This window comes from Seriola aureovittata, chromosome 1 (assembly GCF_021018895.1).
Source record: "Seriola aureovittata isolate HTS-2021-v1 ecotype China chromosome 1, ASM2101889v1, whole genome shotgun sequence".
In the NCBI taxonomy this organism is placed as follows: domain Eukaryota; kingdom Metazoa; phylum Chordata; class Actinopteri; order Carangiformes; family Carangidae; genus Seriola; species Seriola aureovittata.
Window position 1 is genome coordinate 15,815,499 of NC_079364.1, and position 18,947 is coordinate 15,834,445.

The following is an 18,947-nucleotide window of genomic DNA, read 5'->3' on the forward strand; positions in this document are numbered from 1 at the left end:
AGTCCCCCCAAGTTATAATAATGATTCCCCAGGCACAGAAGAAGAAGGGGCCCATTATAGAACGAATTAGTTTTCGTTAAATTATAGATTAAAGTCATACAGTGCAATATTGGTGATGCATTTTTTTAGACAGCAGCTAATAGAGTTACTGTGTTTTCAATCTTTCTTTTATATCTCTTTTGGAGTAAAAACACCTGTCTTCTTTATCTTAACTTACCCACCAGGTACACGGACATTTTGTTCTTACTACTGCAATTGCACCGACCCCCATGTCATTATTTACTCCTCAATGTCGGTCCTTCTTTGATCAGTAAATGAGCTGCAGAAAACAATTAGAACAATTTCAGGGCACACATTAGAAATACACATTCAGCAACACATAAACACAGTTAGAGAGCCAACAAACTAACCAGCACTCAGGGATACATCAAAATGATAACATTATATTGTGCCATGTTAATATTCTTCAACTGTGCTGCTCACATTATAATTAATTACACACATACACACATGCACACACATGATGTCTCTGCTAAGGCTTGTGATGTAGTAGTACTCTGTATTTTGTTTTTAATATTCTCCCACTTTATCTGTTCTCGATTCCCTTGTTTCCTGTGTAACACTCTAACACTTTAAAGTGCCATACACACGTAATCTTTTCCACTCAGTGGAGCCTGTAAAATTATCCAAGACAGCACGAAAGGCCTACTTCAGACCACGGCGCACACTGAGAGGTGTCCTTGCCTATAACCACACGTTGGTGTTAAAATGGGTTAACGTTGCCATGGATTAATTTGCACTGAAAGCTCTTATCTTCTTCCAGCGATACCACATCCTGCTCATCCTCACGGATGGGGTAGTGACAGACATGGCAGACACGCGTGAAGCCATTGTACGAGCCTCCTACCAGCCTCTCTCCATAATCATTGTTGGTGTGGGTAACGCAGACTTCACAGACATGCAGATTTTGGATGGAGATGATGGAGTCCTACGCTCACCAAAGGGCGAGCCGGTCCTCCGGGACATTGTGCAATTTGTGCCCTTCAGAGACTTCAAAACGGTCAGTTTTTTCCTCCATCTGTAAATCTTCACTTGTTGACGTTTAGCTTTTTCTCCAGTCTCACTCCTCTGACTGCTGTGCTAGTGATGCGAATGAACATTAATTCTTTTTTTATATAATGTCCCCCACCCTTGATATTTAAAAGAGCAAACATGCAGCTATTGATGGCGTTGCCAGTGCTACAGATGGGCATCATGGACTGGAGGAGATCCAGAAATTTCCTCACACAAGAATGTATTTTTAATGTAGCTACTGTACATGCAGTCAGGGACATTTCAGCTCTACATCTATACATCTATCTATGTCTGTTATGGACTAGATATCTCATGCTCTAAACAAAATAATACTGAAATTTTGTGTTTCAGTAAACATGTTCTATATACACATTTGGGTGGCAAATTAAAGGAAAAGGCTGAATAAATGAGTGGAGACACCTAACAAATGCAGATGCTTCCATTCCAGGACCAAGTTGATGAGATGATGAGAGCTGAGGAGATGAGTATGAAGAGTGTGAATTAAAATAAAACTCAGCAAATAAATTGTTATAACTCTAGACACCTTTATTGCACTGCGCTGCACATGTATTAAATGACACACTTATGTAATGAGTTTTATGCCACTGAAAATGATTTTCCAAATATGCTTTAACGACAGTAGTTTTTTATACTGCAAGACATATTATTAAATTTTATGTAGCTCTTAGGATCAAGGTAAAACAGTCAGAGGCAGAAACAGAACATTTTCTTTCTAATACAATGTCTGACACTGACATACCACTTTTAATTTCTCTGAAAAGTCCTAACACCTTCTATAGTCCTCTATACCTGAAAATCGTCTATATCTCAGATTAAAACAATATTTAACAGTTGTTTTGACAACTCCTGTTCTCTGTCTCTATTATAGGCTTCTCCTGCAGCCCTGGCCAAATGTGTTCTGGCAGAGGTGCCCAAACAAGTAGTGGAGTACTACAGCCATAAGGCCATCTCCCCCATGTGTCCGATGAGGGACTTATCCACGCCAATCCTCAGCCCACTTGCCACCACCCCAACAGAATAACAACCCACCCTGTTCCTGGGACCAAGCTTTGACCACGGCACCAGTCGGGCAAACTGAGGGGGAGAGAGGACGCATGCCTCGCTACTTTGGACAAAAACTGAAGAGAAAAATCTTTCTAGATGTGTTGTTATTCATTTATTTCATCTTTCACTCCTAGCGAAGTGTTTACACAAGGACAGTACGGCTGAGACTGTGGGTTATATTTCTCTTCTCGGTGTGGATCTAGCACTTCTCCCTGGCTGTGCAAATTGACCATCCAGCTGTTTCAGCATCATGAGCCCTGAAGGATTATGTTTTTTTTTTTTTTCCCTAATCTTTATGCATGCGGGCCAATCCCTCAGTCCTGATCCATCGACTGGATGCAGGCTCATTATTCCTCTCTGCCCATGAAATTCAGCACCTCAACTATGTGTTACTGTGTTCCTTATCTAAAGATCATTTTAAAGATGTTCTGTACAGTGTGTCGCAATCAAAATTAGATTGCTCAATTTGAACATGCTGACAATACTTCATTCAGATGTTATAAATGAGTCACAGGAAGTAAAAAGAAGACATGCCGCCTTTTCTCAGTTCCGACCCATTATAACATTCACCTTCCCTCTTATACCCTGTAAGTCTGTCTGGCTACAGAGCTGGAATTCTTAATTACAGACATTATTTCCAGAGATGCACAGATTATAATTTCAAAATCAACCTGCCATGATTTGACACTGGAATAAAACTCCTAATATCTGTTTCTAAAACTTAAAGCTCTATTCCAATGTGCACCAGCCATTCTCAACAAACCAAAAACTGCCCTGTAAGACCAATGAATGATGCTACCCCTCCAAAAGCAAGTAATGCTGAGTGTGTTTGGCAGTTACAAGGTAGAGGTTGCCAAATTAGTGTACTCTGCTTAAAATAATTAGCTAAATAACAATAATTAATTCCCCAGTAATCAGCCCCAAAAAAACAGGTGAGAAAACAGCAGCAATGGAAATATCTTTGTTTAGGTCTGATGTGTCCCCACTTCTGACCTTGTACATCTGTGAAACTGTAAGAGACATAATAACTTTAACAATGTTTGATATTTGCTATAGCTTGAGTTCTTTGACTGCTTTTTTTTCTGTTACAGCTAACAAGTCACAGCCATACAGAGTACACAGGCAAGTCATCAGCTTGCTTGTTGAAGGGGAAGATGTGTTTGGGTCGCTGTACAATAACAGAAGGTTGCAAACAGCTGCTTTTTCTGATGTTAGCTGCAAACAAAGCCAGGGAAACATTTCTCTCCAAGAGAAGAAGAATGATCGCACCCTATTTTTGGTCTTTTGTCAAGTGGCTATGGTATAAGCTGTGAAAATCATGCTTTATTGCCAGGTGAATCCTTTTTCTCTGAATTGTCTGTTATTGTTGTCACCAAGCCACTAAGCCAGTCATCATGCAGGTAGCATTCTTCACATTTTTGCAGTATATTTCATTTTTTCTGCTGCTTTTTACATGCAATATAATTCTACTCAGTGTTTCATAAGGAATTTGACTGGAGAACATACAGATTAGATCAAATGAAAGCACAAAGCCAGCCACAGTGAGGGCTGCAACACACAGTAATGCTCATAAAAACAGCTCTGGAATGTGTTATATCAGTTAAATTTACATCAGAATATAAGAAATCTAAAAAAAAACTGTATCATTAATATCAAATTATCAAAAGATTTCTTACCATATAATTGGCATTAAATGTTTGCTCATCGTTGTACACGTGCATCTCCAGGACAAACTATTCTGTGAATCTATTCTTTTTATATTCTATTTTCTATTTCCAAGTAACTCTTGCCTGAAGAATCACTATCTACACGAACAGATGCATTTGATTTTTCTGCTGTTCAGCTTCACAGTGGTCACGTATTCAGAAGGCTATAGATTCACATCCACTTACCCTGCCAGACTGTCTTCACAGTGCGGCCTGTAACAGGATATGGGCTCAGTGTTTTCCAGAGGAACCTGTTAATGCTACACAAAGAGAACCAGAAGCTCTCACTAAGCAGTGAAAACTATTTGCTGTTTTGAGATGCTGTTTTGTTTTCATTGTAAATATCTGTATGAATACTAGCGTCTAACTAACCAAGAGAGGAGAGATGATTCAAGTCAAATGTAATTACATTTTCAGGGAGTGCGCAAAATAGTCAAACAAACAAGAAAGTAAAAGAGTTGGATAGAGTGAATGTTTTCACAGTTTTGAAAGAGGCATGCTCCTACCATTTAAAGGTTTTTATCACTTATGCAAAGAACCTTAACACTGCCCCCCCCCCCCCCCCCCCCCGCTTTATCAAGCTGACTGAACAGCTTATTATCAAGCATCTTTAAGAGCATGAATTTCAAAATATTTCTGTGGTTTCAATTAAGTATGAACGCCACAAAGTCTCTCAAAGCTAAACAAATTTATTGTAATTCATTTTCTTGTCTTATTTGTTTGCATATAAAAACACATATTTCACTGTGTTAAAGAAGTACACTTTTTAGACCCAAAGAATGCATAATATCCTCCTTAAAGTGACACATTTTATGAATAAAGCTCAAAACTGGTTGCTCATACCAGAGGTCTGACTGAACAGCATCAACAACAGTAATGCTCCATTGCTTTCACCTTGCAGCATAAACACTGAATAGATGATTTACTGTCTGTTCTAGTAATGACTCTATATTTTGTATATTTATTTTGTGTTCTTGCATTTATCTTAAATGGTGTAATTGTGCATCTGAATGTTGACTCATTCTCTTGGCGAGAATCCAAGCTAACACTGCCATTAAATGCATAGGAAGAATATCTAGTCTTTATAGCCACTCTCACATACACACACACACACACACACACACACACACACACACACACACACACACACATTCACCCCCAAGCTACAAATATTAATCTGACTTTGATTTGTCCTCTAGAGCTTCAGCAGCCTTCCCCTGATACAGATATTGACTACTCATGAATGCACCCTAAACACAGCTAGCTCTGCTGTTGGCTGCTCTCTGAACTCCTTTGAAGATCACAACTACTGAGGGTTCTTCTGTCACTGTGGATCACAGGATGAGGCCTATTGATTCAGCAGGCCTAGATTTGGAGCCATACTCAGTTACTTGTAAGTTATGGTGGGACTTTGGTCTCAAGACTGAAGCTCGGCTCCACGTGGCTGGTTTACAACAGGGAGAAAGAGAAAATGGATGCCACAAATAGGAAATACTCTGCTGGAATAAATAGCATTTGACATTATAGGATTCCTGGTTCTCAAAAGATTCATAGCGCATAAAATGTGACCAAAAAGTTCCCATTCTTAGATAATAATTACTATCACAAAAAAGTAAAATATTTTGAAAGCTTTGATCTATGAAAGCAATGTTGTGGTTTCCCATAAACCTTCAGTGGCTACTTAATCTGACTAAATAATAAGGAGTTGCAGATATCAGTCTATACAGTATCTGTTCCTTGAGGGCAAACCAGCTCACATATTGATATCTAAAAGGCACTGGCACTTCTTCCATGATTCGTGCCTTGGCAATTCACTCCTTGTCCCCTATTACCTGTATCGCTTTATTGCTACTTTGCCTCAGGTTATGAGCTGCACCAGCTCAAATGGTTCATTACCCCGTACTCTTAACATTTTTATGAAATGTGATTTTACAGTTGAGAGATGACTGACCTCGAAACATACGCAATTTTATTGCTTTATCTAATACTTTTTTTGTTATTTTAAAAAATTAGTTTTATTATCAAATAAGTAATATAAGACTTATAAAATATGTCTTTTCTCAGTTCAAATACCAATATAATGAGTCATTCAAATGTTTCATGCCCTCTTGAGGTTATCTGAATTACAAAATATATTATAATATATAATATATGTCTTATGGTAATACATATTAAAGAGTCATGCATCGGTCTTAAATGCCTTGCCAGATTTGCTCTAAACAAATTCCTCTTTGTACCATCTTTGAAAATTATTTTTTAATTATTATCTTTTTCATTTAGTGTTAAGTTTCATTGCAACCATGTAAAAAATGCTAAAGTATTCAAATAATATCATTGTGTTTTTGTGTGCAAGAGCTAGCTGAGCCATGTGATGTCGTCACTTTAAACAGCTTCATGAGAAAATACATTCATGTCTTAATGGGAGCCCATCATTTGTGCCACAGTGGGGCAGACAACAGTGAGCTGAAACACTGGAGACAATAAGACCACAGTTCATGTGGCCATCTTGCACTGTGGATTAAAACAAAGCTAGGAAGAATCCATTGAGCTGCTTATTTCCCTTATCTATACTTGCACCATTGTCAGCCAAAATTAACGAGTTATAGGTTTTACACCAAACTAATGTATTTGAAATTTCCCATACACACACACACACACATGCACGTGCGCGCACACACACACACACACACACACACACACACACACACACGGCCTCTCTCTCTCTCTCTTTCACCCATCCACTGTTAATCAGAACAAGGTTTGCATCTCAAAAACCTAATATGCAACTGGTGTAACTGCAGCCCTGTGGGTGAGAAGCAGCCCATGCATCATTAATAAATATTTGATTTCTTAAAAAAGGATTAAAAGGGATTTATTGCATGCTTACTTTAATTGTTACGATGTGCTGTGCAGTCATTCCTTTGGATTGTATGATATGCTAATATGCAAGCCTGCATTTGCACAACCCTCTGTTCTTGTAGTTTACGCTCTCTGTCTTGCAGTTAGGTAAATAAATCTCATCATTTAACTGAAACTGTCTTGGTGATTTGTTATCTTATTGAATTAAGTTTTAATGATTTTGACAAAAAAATAGACTGTATATATATATATTATATATATATATATATATATATATGTACAAAGTTTCCAAAATTGAATTCATCTGTATGTTTTTTTGTCATCTTTTTTTCTGATCACTTATTTCTGTGACCAGCTCACTAAATATTTTCTCACTGTACACTGTAGGGAAGAATAAAAAGAGATGAGAGAATGACATCGATGTGCTTGATAAAATGTAGGTTATGCGATCATGTACATGTTTGCCCTGTGTGGTTTGGCTGCTGGTGCTGTGAGCACTTATTGCATGGAAAGAGGGACTGAGCCTACTCTTTTTTTTAATTCCATCAGACAGCTCCTTTCTTTTAACGGCTATTGTTGAGAGCACTGAATAACGGTTGTTTCCATGGTGACACCTACTTGTGGGGAGACGTAGACCTTCATTTTTTGTCAGATTCAGGGATAAAGATACAGGATGTGGTGAGGGCTCTGGGAGGAGGCCATCTGCACATTATTATGAAAAGGAGGAGGCTTTGATTGTGATTGGATTGATGTCCTTCGCAACACCACTGAATGTCCGGCATGACTGTGAGCCTCAGGTGAGCTGTGTTCAATATGAACACTTCCTCTTTGTTGCTCTCTCTCTTGCTCTCTTTCCTATAACCCCTTTTGTGCCAGGCTGACTGATTTATAGCCACAATTAAAGAACACTCACCACCGCTTAACATTCACAGGCAATAAAATCAACAGCAGGCATGCACCCTCGGACAAGGTGCTGTTGTTTAGTGGAATCAGCTCATTGCCTCCATGTTATCAGATTAACTTTAGTGCCTTTAAACTCAGCTGGGCTTCCGTAACACTGGTACGGCTGGGAGGTCTAGCTGGAGGCGCTGTACAAACAGGAAGGACAGAGGACTCATTGCTTTTATTCTCAGTGGCTGGTTGCCTAACGCCTGCCTGTAATGAGGAAATGACTAATAAGAGATGGAGAATGGGAAATCTCAGTAGTAATTAGCTGTCTCCTCCTTACCCCGAGGGAACAGAACACACCTTTGAAATGCTTCCAGCAAGCTCCTCTGATGTTGTCTATCGCATGATTTCTATACCCCAGTCGCCAAGCACATACATGTATATATACACACAAACACGCTTTGAAGGATGAAGTCAAGTTGAGAATAGATCCCAAATAAATGAGGATGCTTTCGAGACAAGATCCTTGGTGGGTTGCACTATTTTACAAATGCAGCTCATTATAAAAAGGAAAAGTACTCTTAAACTCTACATTGCCTCAATAATAATCATCTACTATTATGCTGTACTCCGAGTCAACAGCAGCTTTCTCAGCAACCTTGGTCGGTCATGCATGCAGAAAGCTTGATTGAAGTGAGTCTATTGAAAGACGTCAATAGATGAGTCATTTAGAATCAAGATTGAGACACACTGATAAGAAAGAAGAGAAGACACAGCTCAACAGGAGACCCACTAAAAGAGTGGACTGTAGGTGTGATTTTTAGTTGAGTTAAATTGACCCCCGGGGGAAAATGTCGCACTGTCAGGCAATGACATATCATAATCTTGCATTGTGTCTCACTTACTATCTCACTCTCCTGTTCCTTCATGCACACACACACACACACACACACACACACACACACACACACACACACACACACACACACACACACACACTGGGAGGAAAAAAAAACCCTCACTATTTGCCAACATTTGTGCATCATTTCCTCATCATAATGGGGGAAATTTAAAAATAAATTAAAAAAAAAAGACAAGACTAAGAGACTACAGCCATGCTAGTGGCTTTGTGAGGCTGTAGTTTGCACGGCTTTGAGATAAACACCAACATCAGCATGCTAATACACTCACAGTGATCCATGACTGAAATCAAACAGTTTAATCTGCTTGCAATGGCCATAAGCAGCCACCAGTAAGTTGACGTGTCTGTGAGTCTTTAATATTGTGGGTATCACGATTAACTGTTTCATTTTATGTCAAAACATCGACAGAGCAAGTTTCAAGAGGGACATAGCTTTTTAGAGTGACTTACTGTAGGCTATGTAGCAGTGTTTTGGTCTATCATAAGAAAGGTCTTTATGAAGAGGAAACTTACACTTTCCCCTGGAAGTGAGTCCACCTGTCTGCAGAAGAATTAACAGCCTTTTCAGACTACAAGACATTCAGATGTGGCTCAGTGACTCTGTGCCATAGACCCAGGCTCCCATGTCTATGCGTCTGACACCCACAGATATAGTTATTTAATTAGGCTCTGGAGTGTCTTGTTGATCAGCTGGATTGCTCTTGGCTCTCCACAGTAGTCCTCGTGCTACATCAAATCTCCTTCCATAACTGCACAGCTTCGTCTGCTCCACTGACAAAACCTCCCACTCTCCTTGACCTGCCACTTGTGTCCACCTGTGAGGATTTTTCCATGTAGTGGAGCTGCAGAATCTGAATGTAATTAGTACAGATAGCGAGGGACAACCATCTTATGGCAAAATTTTTATGTGTTGCATTTATTTCACCTGCATGCTTTTCTCTCATTTCTGATGCAACAAAGCAGCCAGAAGGTCTGTGTTTGAGACATCATCATTATTCATCATAATTCTTGAGGTCAGAAGGCAATGAGAGGTTAGAAGAATACAGTACAGATGCCTGTTAAAAATGAAATCCATCACTTTTCATGGTTAATAATTAGTTCCATTTTATACCATCTGCTCGGTTGAGTTTTGTTAAGACTGGCACATTTAACTGTGGTTAGACATGTTTATGTGTTGCCTGCTATTTAGTCTCATTGCTGTGGGCAGCAGCTTGCTAAATTTCAGGCAGATTATTCCAAGAAAGGCTTTTCAAACCACACAGAAATAATATCGCCAAATCCAATATTCATTCTCTTTTAGCTCTGTTTTTGGTCTCTACCTGAGGTAAATATTTGGTTCTTTAGACCCTTAATGCTCCACTTTGTTCTCTGTCTGCTTTTTGATGATGTCCAGCTAGCGTACAGAGGGTTTTTTTTAGAGACAAAACAACACTATGAGAACAGTGAAAGAAAACCAAAATAGTAATGTTATGGACTAGACAGCTGAAACAATGAGTTACAAATCGCTTTAGAGCTGCATAAAGGTTCTAGTGATAAATCTCTGCAAGTTCATCACTACAAGCGACTCCTCTCACACTTTTTCTCACTGCCATTTGATAATTTGTTAATATAAGATATTGATTATAGCTGTTTTAAAGATAATGAAATTACTGTAAACAACATAAAAAAGATGAATGTGTGATGAACGCCCTGCACATATGCTCATGCCTTGGGGAGAGTTATGATTAGGCATTAGTATCATTTTGTCATGAGTCAAACATATTTCTATGGCTAATGATGTCATCCAGAATATGTAGGCAGCAACAGAGGACCCATGAAGATACAGCACCTGCTAGTGAGCCAGTAAAGCAGAATAACTCAAATGGAAGCATAATACAAACTATGAGGAGCAGAGAAGGACAATTTTTCCCTTTGACTTTTCTCATATGGTATGAGATTCTTTCAGTGCTGGAAGATATCAACACATCATACAACATTATGATACGAGACTAATTCATGGATAAAAAGAAAGACTTGTTATAATATTGGTGTGTAATATCAATATGTTGGTGGGAGGATGTAGCTAATGCAAGGCAACAATGAGTCTTTAGAGACATTGCTGAGTTTCTAGTACATGGTTCTGATTGGCAATTATTTGTTAACCAGGTTAAACGGGCTTGTGTACACACTCATGCTAACCGTGGGAGTCAGCATTAAGACTGTACAGTTGTTCACATTTTCACAGTTATTATGATTCATTAAATGGAACTGTGAGTTGGTGGTGCAGTTCAACATTCAGGTTTCATGATTAGAGGGCACTGAACAAATTGTTATGTGCAATTTTCACTCAAATGTAATTTGTATACGACCTCAAGTAAAGTTTGGTTAAAATTATGGTGAAACTATATTAGCTCATGTCGTGGAAGTATAATATCTGAACAGTGCCATCTCTTTAGTTGGGTATTAATTTGTCTCGTTCCCACAGATAAGTGGCTGACAGTGTGACCTCATGTTCAGACGTTTTCCAGCTCCACTGGAGATTAGTAAATCTGTCAGCCATAAAAAATGTCACCAGTGTCAGGTCCGTTGGCTAAACGAGAGATAGCTTTCTCCGACACATTTAACAGTCACATGGTACTCTCTGTCTTGACACCTTCTGACTGAGGCATACAATGCATAATCGGATAAAGCGGATTCACCAATATATAAATCACAAAAACGTAATGAGGAAATGTTAATGTATGTGTCTGGCAAGTTACATACATATTAGTAAAATGCTCATCGACAACGTGTAATTTGTTTTCTGCCAAAATATCCAATCTTGATATATGTATAATATCCACTCCTAGTCACACTATTAAAATTTATATGGTTATGTTTAGGCGACAAGAGCACTTTGTTTAAAGCTAGGAAAAGATCACAATCTTGGTTTATTACAGGAAATTTTTGCAGTGACTTGAGATACAATGTTTACCTTAGCGTTAGCTCTTCTGCTCAGGATGTGAGCTCCGAACTCACTCAAAAAAGAAAAAAACAACAACTAAAACACTGTCTCTGGACATAGTCCAGGTAGATATTATGTTGGCCAACACAACAAAGCTGTGAAACCAATTAAGAAATGTATAAACATAATTTTCTAGAAGACAGGGTTGTCCTTGTCCTGAAACACAATGTTTTTTAGAGGAGTAACACATTTATATTCCTCCATCAAGTATAAAAGTAATGTTGTGCGTCAACTCACAATATTACTTTACAGAAGTCATAACTGTTGCTCTCTTATCAGAAAATGACATCTCTTATGGACTAAATGCTATTATAGGACTTTTAGCTAAAGAAAAAAAGGCAGCGTGCATCTGTGATTCAGCACAAACCAGCCACAGACAATTAGAAACTTTTTTTTACTTCTTAGTCATAACTGAATAAATCATTTGATATATTTTAAGACAGATATGTGCATAACATCAAACAAAGATAATAAAAATAGTAAAAATAGAGGCTTGTTATTTTTACATGTTGATTTCTTTGTCAGTCTGAACAAATATTTTAAATTTTTAAATTTGTGGTATGTTATTTAAGCTCTTCCTTGTCCTGGTGGTCTGGTCCTAAGGTCACATTGTGATGCAAGATCCTCCACATTTATTGATCTCAAGTTGTTTTACGAGAAAGCCAGTCGTACTCATGAGACAAGTCACAAAACACTGTGTTTGAATTGTGTTTGTGAACATTTTGAATTGATTAGTGATGTCATTTAACTAAAACTTTCTCTCAATGGCTGTTTTATCAGTTTCTGTATGTTTTCTTTTCCTGATGTTGTGTTGAAATGTCTGTTATCTCACTGGACCCATGAAACAGTTTTCCATTGATTAGTAATGTAATCTAAGACCTTAACTCTTTCCTAATGTTGCATCAGAATTTGAGGTGGCTTGCTGAATTCCTGAGTTAGGTATGTATTGATCTGTGCTGTCTTTAAAGACCCTCACCCCTACATCCCTCCCCCGTGGGTGGGCTTGTTTTTTTGCAAAAGGAAGTGGGTCCGTGATGGATGTTTACAATAAACAGTTGATGCTGGACAGTGTGAGAAATAATGTCACACTTCGATTCAAGTTGTAATAAATCTGAATTACTCTTTACGCTTTTGTATTTGGGCTAATTTAACCAAACATAATGCATCTCCTGTGAATCGTCTCAAATGAATTAACAGAATGTACTGAATGTATTGAGTGGATTTTAGCAGGTGTTGTTAAGAGACACCTGTCACATACACAGTTAATGTAACCAGCCTTAGGAGGATTATAGATGGGTCAAGAAGATGTGATTACATCTCAGTCATTGGTCTCTTTGTCCATCAATCAGTCAATCAGTCTAATCAATACCCTAAGCCACACTTTAAAAGACACCTTAGTGCGCTCAATGAATTGATGCTTTTAAATAGGATTGAACCAAAATGGCTTTTTTTGTATTTGTTTCTGGCCATGTCATTGGTGATATGACATTAATGTAGTTGTGTACTTTAGTACTTTAACAATGACATGGAAAGACAAGAACGTGTGTTTGCTGTTGCCTAGTTTATACCAATGAGAGAAATTAACAAAAAGAAAAAAATCGTGTGTTGCAAACCATTCTCTCTGCTTTTGAATGAGAGGACAATTTACAACCCCACTGCCTCTGTAGAAGATAAATGGACTTAATTTTGTCTGGTGCTCAGCCTGCATGGCCACATTGCCCAACCAACAAATGGGCATGGAACAAACTAAAGGAGAGAGACACCGATATAGAAATATAGATATGAGTAATGTTCATGAGAATAATCCAAAGCAATGAATGGTTAAATTGCCTTATTATTAACCTTGTTAGACATTTACTTACATTTACCTTATACTGCAAAAGCAGAGCAGAGGTTTCTGCTACAGCTTCACCTACTTACAAGATGCATGGAGAATGTCAAAACTCAAAAGCTGGTCAAAACTCCAGCAACACTTATAGAATAGAACAACATTATTGTTAGACCAACAATAATCTGGTTCATCTGGTTCATTCATACAAAAATAAACAGGAGATATAATCCCAGAAAAGGGGATTTTTTTCTCTAACCTAAACCTGACAGAGTTCAGGTTCCTGGGGTCTCTACAACATTACTGTATCAAATCCAGTAAATCACTAGATATTTGAATTTTTTTTCTGTAATTCGGTTCTGTTTATTATGTAAATACAGTGCAATGTAACAAAAAAAGACAGGAGACAAAATGTTAAACAAAATCGTTTTCACAGTGAAACAAGCCTGTCTGTTACAATATTTGACCTGGACTCTGACCTGAATTGTTCATTCACAAATTCTACTGGTTAGATGATCATGGGCTATAAAATAAATGGTAATATCCTAATTTGATCCCTGATTTGGCTACTCTGAAAACTGATATTTACTATTTATAGATCTTATTTAAACTCAGGAGCTAAAAACACAGATAATAGCAATGTAATAAAGTGGGGAAAAATGATCTCTGCCCAGTCTCCATCCAAGCATGTAAAGAGGAAAAGCCTATTAAAGACGAGAGTTGATCTCGGTCATAACAGTGTGAATCTAATTGAACATTATTATGAGCACGGGCAGACGTTCTTCATTGTTCTGCTGACCTTTTTTGATTAAAATTATGACGGCAGTCTCTTTAACTGGCTTTTGTGTCAGTATAATCAACCTTTTGTCCTGTTGTCACCTATTGTACTAAGCAGGTTTCATTACTTGACTCAGAATTTTGTGTTTAAACTTTTACAACAGATGCACAGGATATTCCGTTTAATTAAAAGTAGAGCCATGCCACAATAATGGGTAAACGTGATGAGATAGATAAGATAACACTCGGGAGAATGCTTAGGGAAATGCACATTAAAGCAGCAGAGAGACAGACCTAGAGGTAAGACAGTAGATAAAGACCTATTTTAATTAAACTATCAAAACCAATAAGAAACTACAGAAATAAGATAGATGACATTCAAAAATGTGATATAATATATACATTATATATACCTTAGATAAATGACTTGTCCAAATACTTGTGTGAAAGAAATCCTGTAACCTAACTCTGCCAGCCATGTGAGTAGGATATACAGTGTGAGTATATAGTTAAAGGTATGAGCAATAAATACAATATGCATAATAACACACACACAGAGCAGTTGTATTGGGTTGCATTAGAATGTACACGTGTACCGAATAATGTGACCACTGTGTGAGTTTATATTAATGTGTTCAGTCAGTAATAATACAATGCATGAAATATATACTGTATAATAGAAAATGATTTAGCATATAATATAATGTTTAATGGGTTTACTTTTATATAGATTTACGTGTATGTATTTCATGGTAAGATCCCTTTGTTTGTCTTTGTTAGTCATCATGTGATGAACAGTGGACAGGTTTTGTCATGGCTGCACTTTTTGAAACTAAAAATCAGGACATTTGCAAAACATTAGTGAGACAAATGGTCCCCACCAGACAGCTAGTTATATTTATTTTGTGCTGTCCACAAGACAGAGCAGTCAGTCCTGACCAAGCACATCCATCGTGGGAGTAATGCATTGCTAACATTGTCCCCCTAATGTCCCTGAGCAATGTTTGAGGGGAATTTCAAAACAGCACATTTTGTTTTAATGGCCACTGACAGTATCTGCCTCTAACTGCACAGCCATAACAGAGTTGCCATCTATCAGAACTGACAAATTGGATAAATACATCTGTTTTTATTTTTCTCCGGAACAGACCACACAATAGTGTCTCTCTTAATCACATTTCCTCACTCTATAGCAGGAGATACCAACAGTTATAGCTGCCACAAAACATTATCAAAGGACATTTGAAAAGAAAAAAAAAAGGTTTGGGGGCCAAAATGTGTCATTGTTGCCCTATGGTATGAAATAATCTTCCAAAGCATTTAGACAGGAATCCTTATTTTTATAGTATTTTAATGCGCCATACTTGCATTATATGTTGGCTAAAACGATTACACAACGATACAACGTAAATTAAGTATTTGACAAAACAATCCCACCTCATAGTCCATTCAGTAGCTGTTCTGGAGCTTTCGATCATATCACATAGTCTTCATCAGCAGATGCAGTTTGTCCAAATATCGTCAAAGGACATCTCATCAATGTCAACTTAAAAGTTGAGTTTGCAAGCTAAATCTTGACCTCAGAAACAACAATTGACAAAACCAACCAACCCAAAACAATGTTTATATCACTCATGATCTGTCACATCAGATTGTTTTGTTAACTGCCGTTTCCACGGTCAAGAATGAACATATGAAATGCAACTAAACTAACGTAATCAGCCAATTTAATTTGATTTTGAATTGTTTATACTTCTGTCAAAAAATATAACTTAAATCTGCTAAATTCTAATGATAAAACCTATAACTGGATGTGTGGGTTTTTTCATGTACTCTCCCATTGTTCATTCTTCGAATATAGTTCAGTGTATTTTTGAAGGTTAAGCGATGGTATGGCGTATATGTTTAATTAAATCAGTGCATGAAAGCCGATATAATCAAACCAGCCTTGTATTTCATTGAAAATTTAAGTCAACACATGAAACAGATCTCAATTCTTAATTGAGTGAATATGTATATAGTATCATTACTAACCATTGGTCGTCAGCTGTCATACAGCACAAATCCAAAACCAAAAATACAGCTCCTGACAAAAAGAATGACACCTGTAACATTTATGCTTCTTTGTCATTATAATCATGCCTTTTATCATCTATGTAGTGAATTTCAATGAATTGAGGTGCACTCAACACAAGAAAAAGCTGTCCTTGCTCAGACCCATGACCACATCCTGTGCATAGACTATGTGCAAATGGGGTTGTGTTTCAGTCGTAGAGGGATCTAATGCATACGTCTGTAGACAGTATCGTGTGGTGTCATTGACTGAAACTATAGAGGCAATCTCTTCCAGCATGCAACATGTGTTATATGGCTCAAGTCATTTCAATTTTTTGAAGGAGACCAACAAAATGCAGGAAATAGCTAAATAGATTTTCCCTCATCATTTACTCGAGCAATACTACAGAAAACTATAAAAGATGTACGGTGTGATAAGAGATATAAAAGGTTTGAAAATGGAAATGTGTTTTACTTTTATATCTCTCTATTAATCCTACTGTGATATTGTAAACTGGGTTGTAAAACTAAATGCTGTATATTGATAAGATTCCTGGGGTTAAGATGTTTGTTTTAATTAATCCCTATACAGCTTGTCTTTTATTAAACTGGGCCGCTTCTTCAACTCAAGGTTAACCCTCTTTTCAGCATGAACACTAATACAGATTTACCATGCTAACAGCCATAAACTGTCAAGGGAGGAGTGGGTGATGCACAGAAACAGTTCATAGTCCATTAGGGGTGTGATAATGGTTGGTGCATTAAATGTTTGCCCATGTGAATGTGCTGAAAATGTCAAAGCTTCATCTGGGACTGTCTGTTGTGATTTAATGCCATTGTCCCTTATCCCATCCCACATTAGCACTTATTGCTACATTCATACTGTAACTGTCTCACTGTTTTACAAGAACAAAATTTCCTGATGGTAGTGTTGGGGCCCAAGTCACCATTTTAATTATAGATTAATCTGGAGGCTAGAGGGGGAAGAGAATATGTTTTGCGTCAACAAATAATTTCCCTTAACCCACGGTGATTCGTATGCTGTAAATGTTAATGTGCAGTTATTGCTTTGACTGCACAAACACAGAGACGTGATAATACATTATACTGTAATAGCCAAATCCTACTGTATTCTATGCACACAGAAGTACACACAAACACACAGGTCTAGTGTGTTTTAAGAAGAGTTAGGAGACAGAGGGAAATAGTCAAATGGAGTTGGCTGACCAGTGTTGTTGGCAGGTGAGTTAAATCCCTGCAAATCTGTTTTTGAACACCTGGCAGAGATTGATGTTGGTCCTTCTCTTCAGCGTGTGTTTTTATCAGTATCCCCAAGAGATTACTACTCAGATCATCAGCACATTGTATACTCAGCTGACTTCCTCCACCTGGGTTGATTCAAATGTGACAAAGAACTTTTCAAAATGAACTTTTTCGCCACACTAGCTAACACTTTGGTCCATGCTGAAATATCTACGATAGCTAGCTAACCAATTACTTTTCCTGACTTTTTTTCTAGCTCCACAAACCTAATGACCAAATACCTGTAAATGTAATGACATTCTCATCAGCCTTAGCTGCGCTGTTTAATGCTCATTAGCAAATGTTACCATGGTAAATTAAGATGGTGAACAGGTAGTGTAGGGCATGTGAAGACAGCCCTGGGGGGACTCCTCCCCCAGCCAACCTCCTCATCAGGGCCAAGTTATTAAGAGCACCTTCTAGCTTCTTTCAGTCTCTTGCTGGTTCCTGTCTGTTGTGGCTGGTAGCATTGGCTGCAGCGGTGCCTCCTCATCCAGCTCTAGACCAGGTTATCCATAGTGGGCCATTCATGCACCGTACCAGAGGTGGTTCACCTGCTGTCGTTTTGGTTTATTTTGCTTTATTTGGTTCATTTATTTAGTCGACCGGGTTGTTTTTTTGTTTTTGGGTTTTTTGTGGGTTTTTTAGTTCTGTTTGTTCTTTGTTAATTTGTCAATTTACTTGTGATTATTTGCTTTTGTATTAGCTTTTCTTTTTGCGGTGTAGCTGAGTGCTGCCAGGTTGGGAGGCTAGGCAACCCAGGTGAGGTCCCCCACACTTTATGCATGCAAGTAAGAGCACTGGGACACATATTTGTGAGCATGTTGAAAGGCCCAAATAGACCCTCAAAGAGCTGCTAGCATGGCTGTAGACTCCTGTTGAAAGTGACTGCAGCAGGCAGTTATACAAAATTTTAGACATTTGTGACTCAGCCGACCTGGTCTGGCAAGATGGCAACAAGAGAGATGATCAGAAACTCAGAGGTCCAGTTCCTCAGTAACTTGGATCCAGATGTACGTCACACTAAGGTTTATCTCGTGTGTTGTGCTCGGTGCAACTCTTTATCAGCTGTCTGACACACTTCAACTGGCACTCTCATGCCTTCAGTCACTGCTGCTGGGTTGTGTTTCGTTGGAGACAATTTATAGATCAAATTTCTGCTTACTTTGGACAACCAACCAGCAGGGATTCATTCTTATCTCAGTGAGCTTGGAGATGAAGACCAGTCCAAGTACTGAATTGCTGATACAGTAGGTGTGAGATTTCTGCAGTTCCCCACATCCTGGATTAAGCGTCTGTGCTTTTGGTACTTACTCCCTGACTGACTGAATGGATGAATGACAACTACCTTTACATGCCTTTGACTTCCCCCATTTCCCTGCTGTTATTTAATTTCAATTTTCGGAGCTCTCATTCCCTCTCGTGGAATCAGGTTCTTGGTGTGGGTGTAGTGAAACATCATCCCAAAGAAAGGGTTCATGGTTTTGA

At 38.1% G+C, this 18,947-nt stretch overlaps 1 protein-coding gene across 5 annotated transcripts in view; it reads left to right on the plus strand.

The window, feature by feature from the left end:
* The window catches only part of cpne7 (copine VII), a 32,616-nt gene extending 25,737 nt beyond the window's left edge, over positions 1 to 6,879 (plus strand). For all 5 annotated transcript variants that reach the window (XM_056375234.1, XM_056375236.1, XM_056375232.1 and 2 more), the window contains 2 exons: positions 824 to 1,060; positions 1,964 to 6,879. In XM_056375234.1, the coding sequence (XP_056231209.1) occupies positions 824 to 1,060; positions 1,964 to 2,116 (390 nt within the window). In that variant the 3' untranslated portion in view covers positions 2,117 to 6,879. The remainder of the gene's footprint in view (positions 1 to 823; positions 1,061 to 1,963) is intronic.
* Positions 6,880 to 18,947: the final 12,068 nt, after the last annotated feature.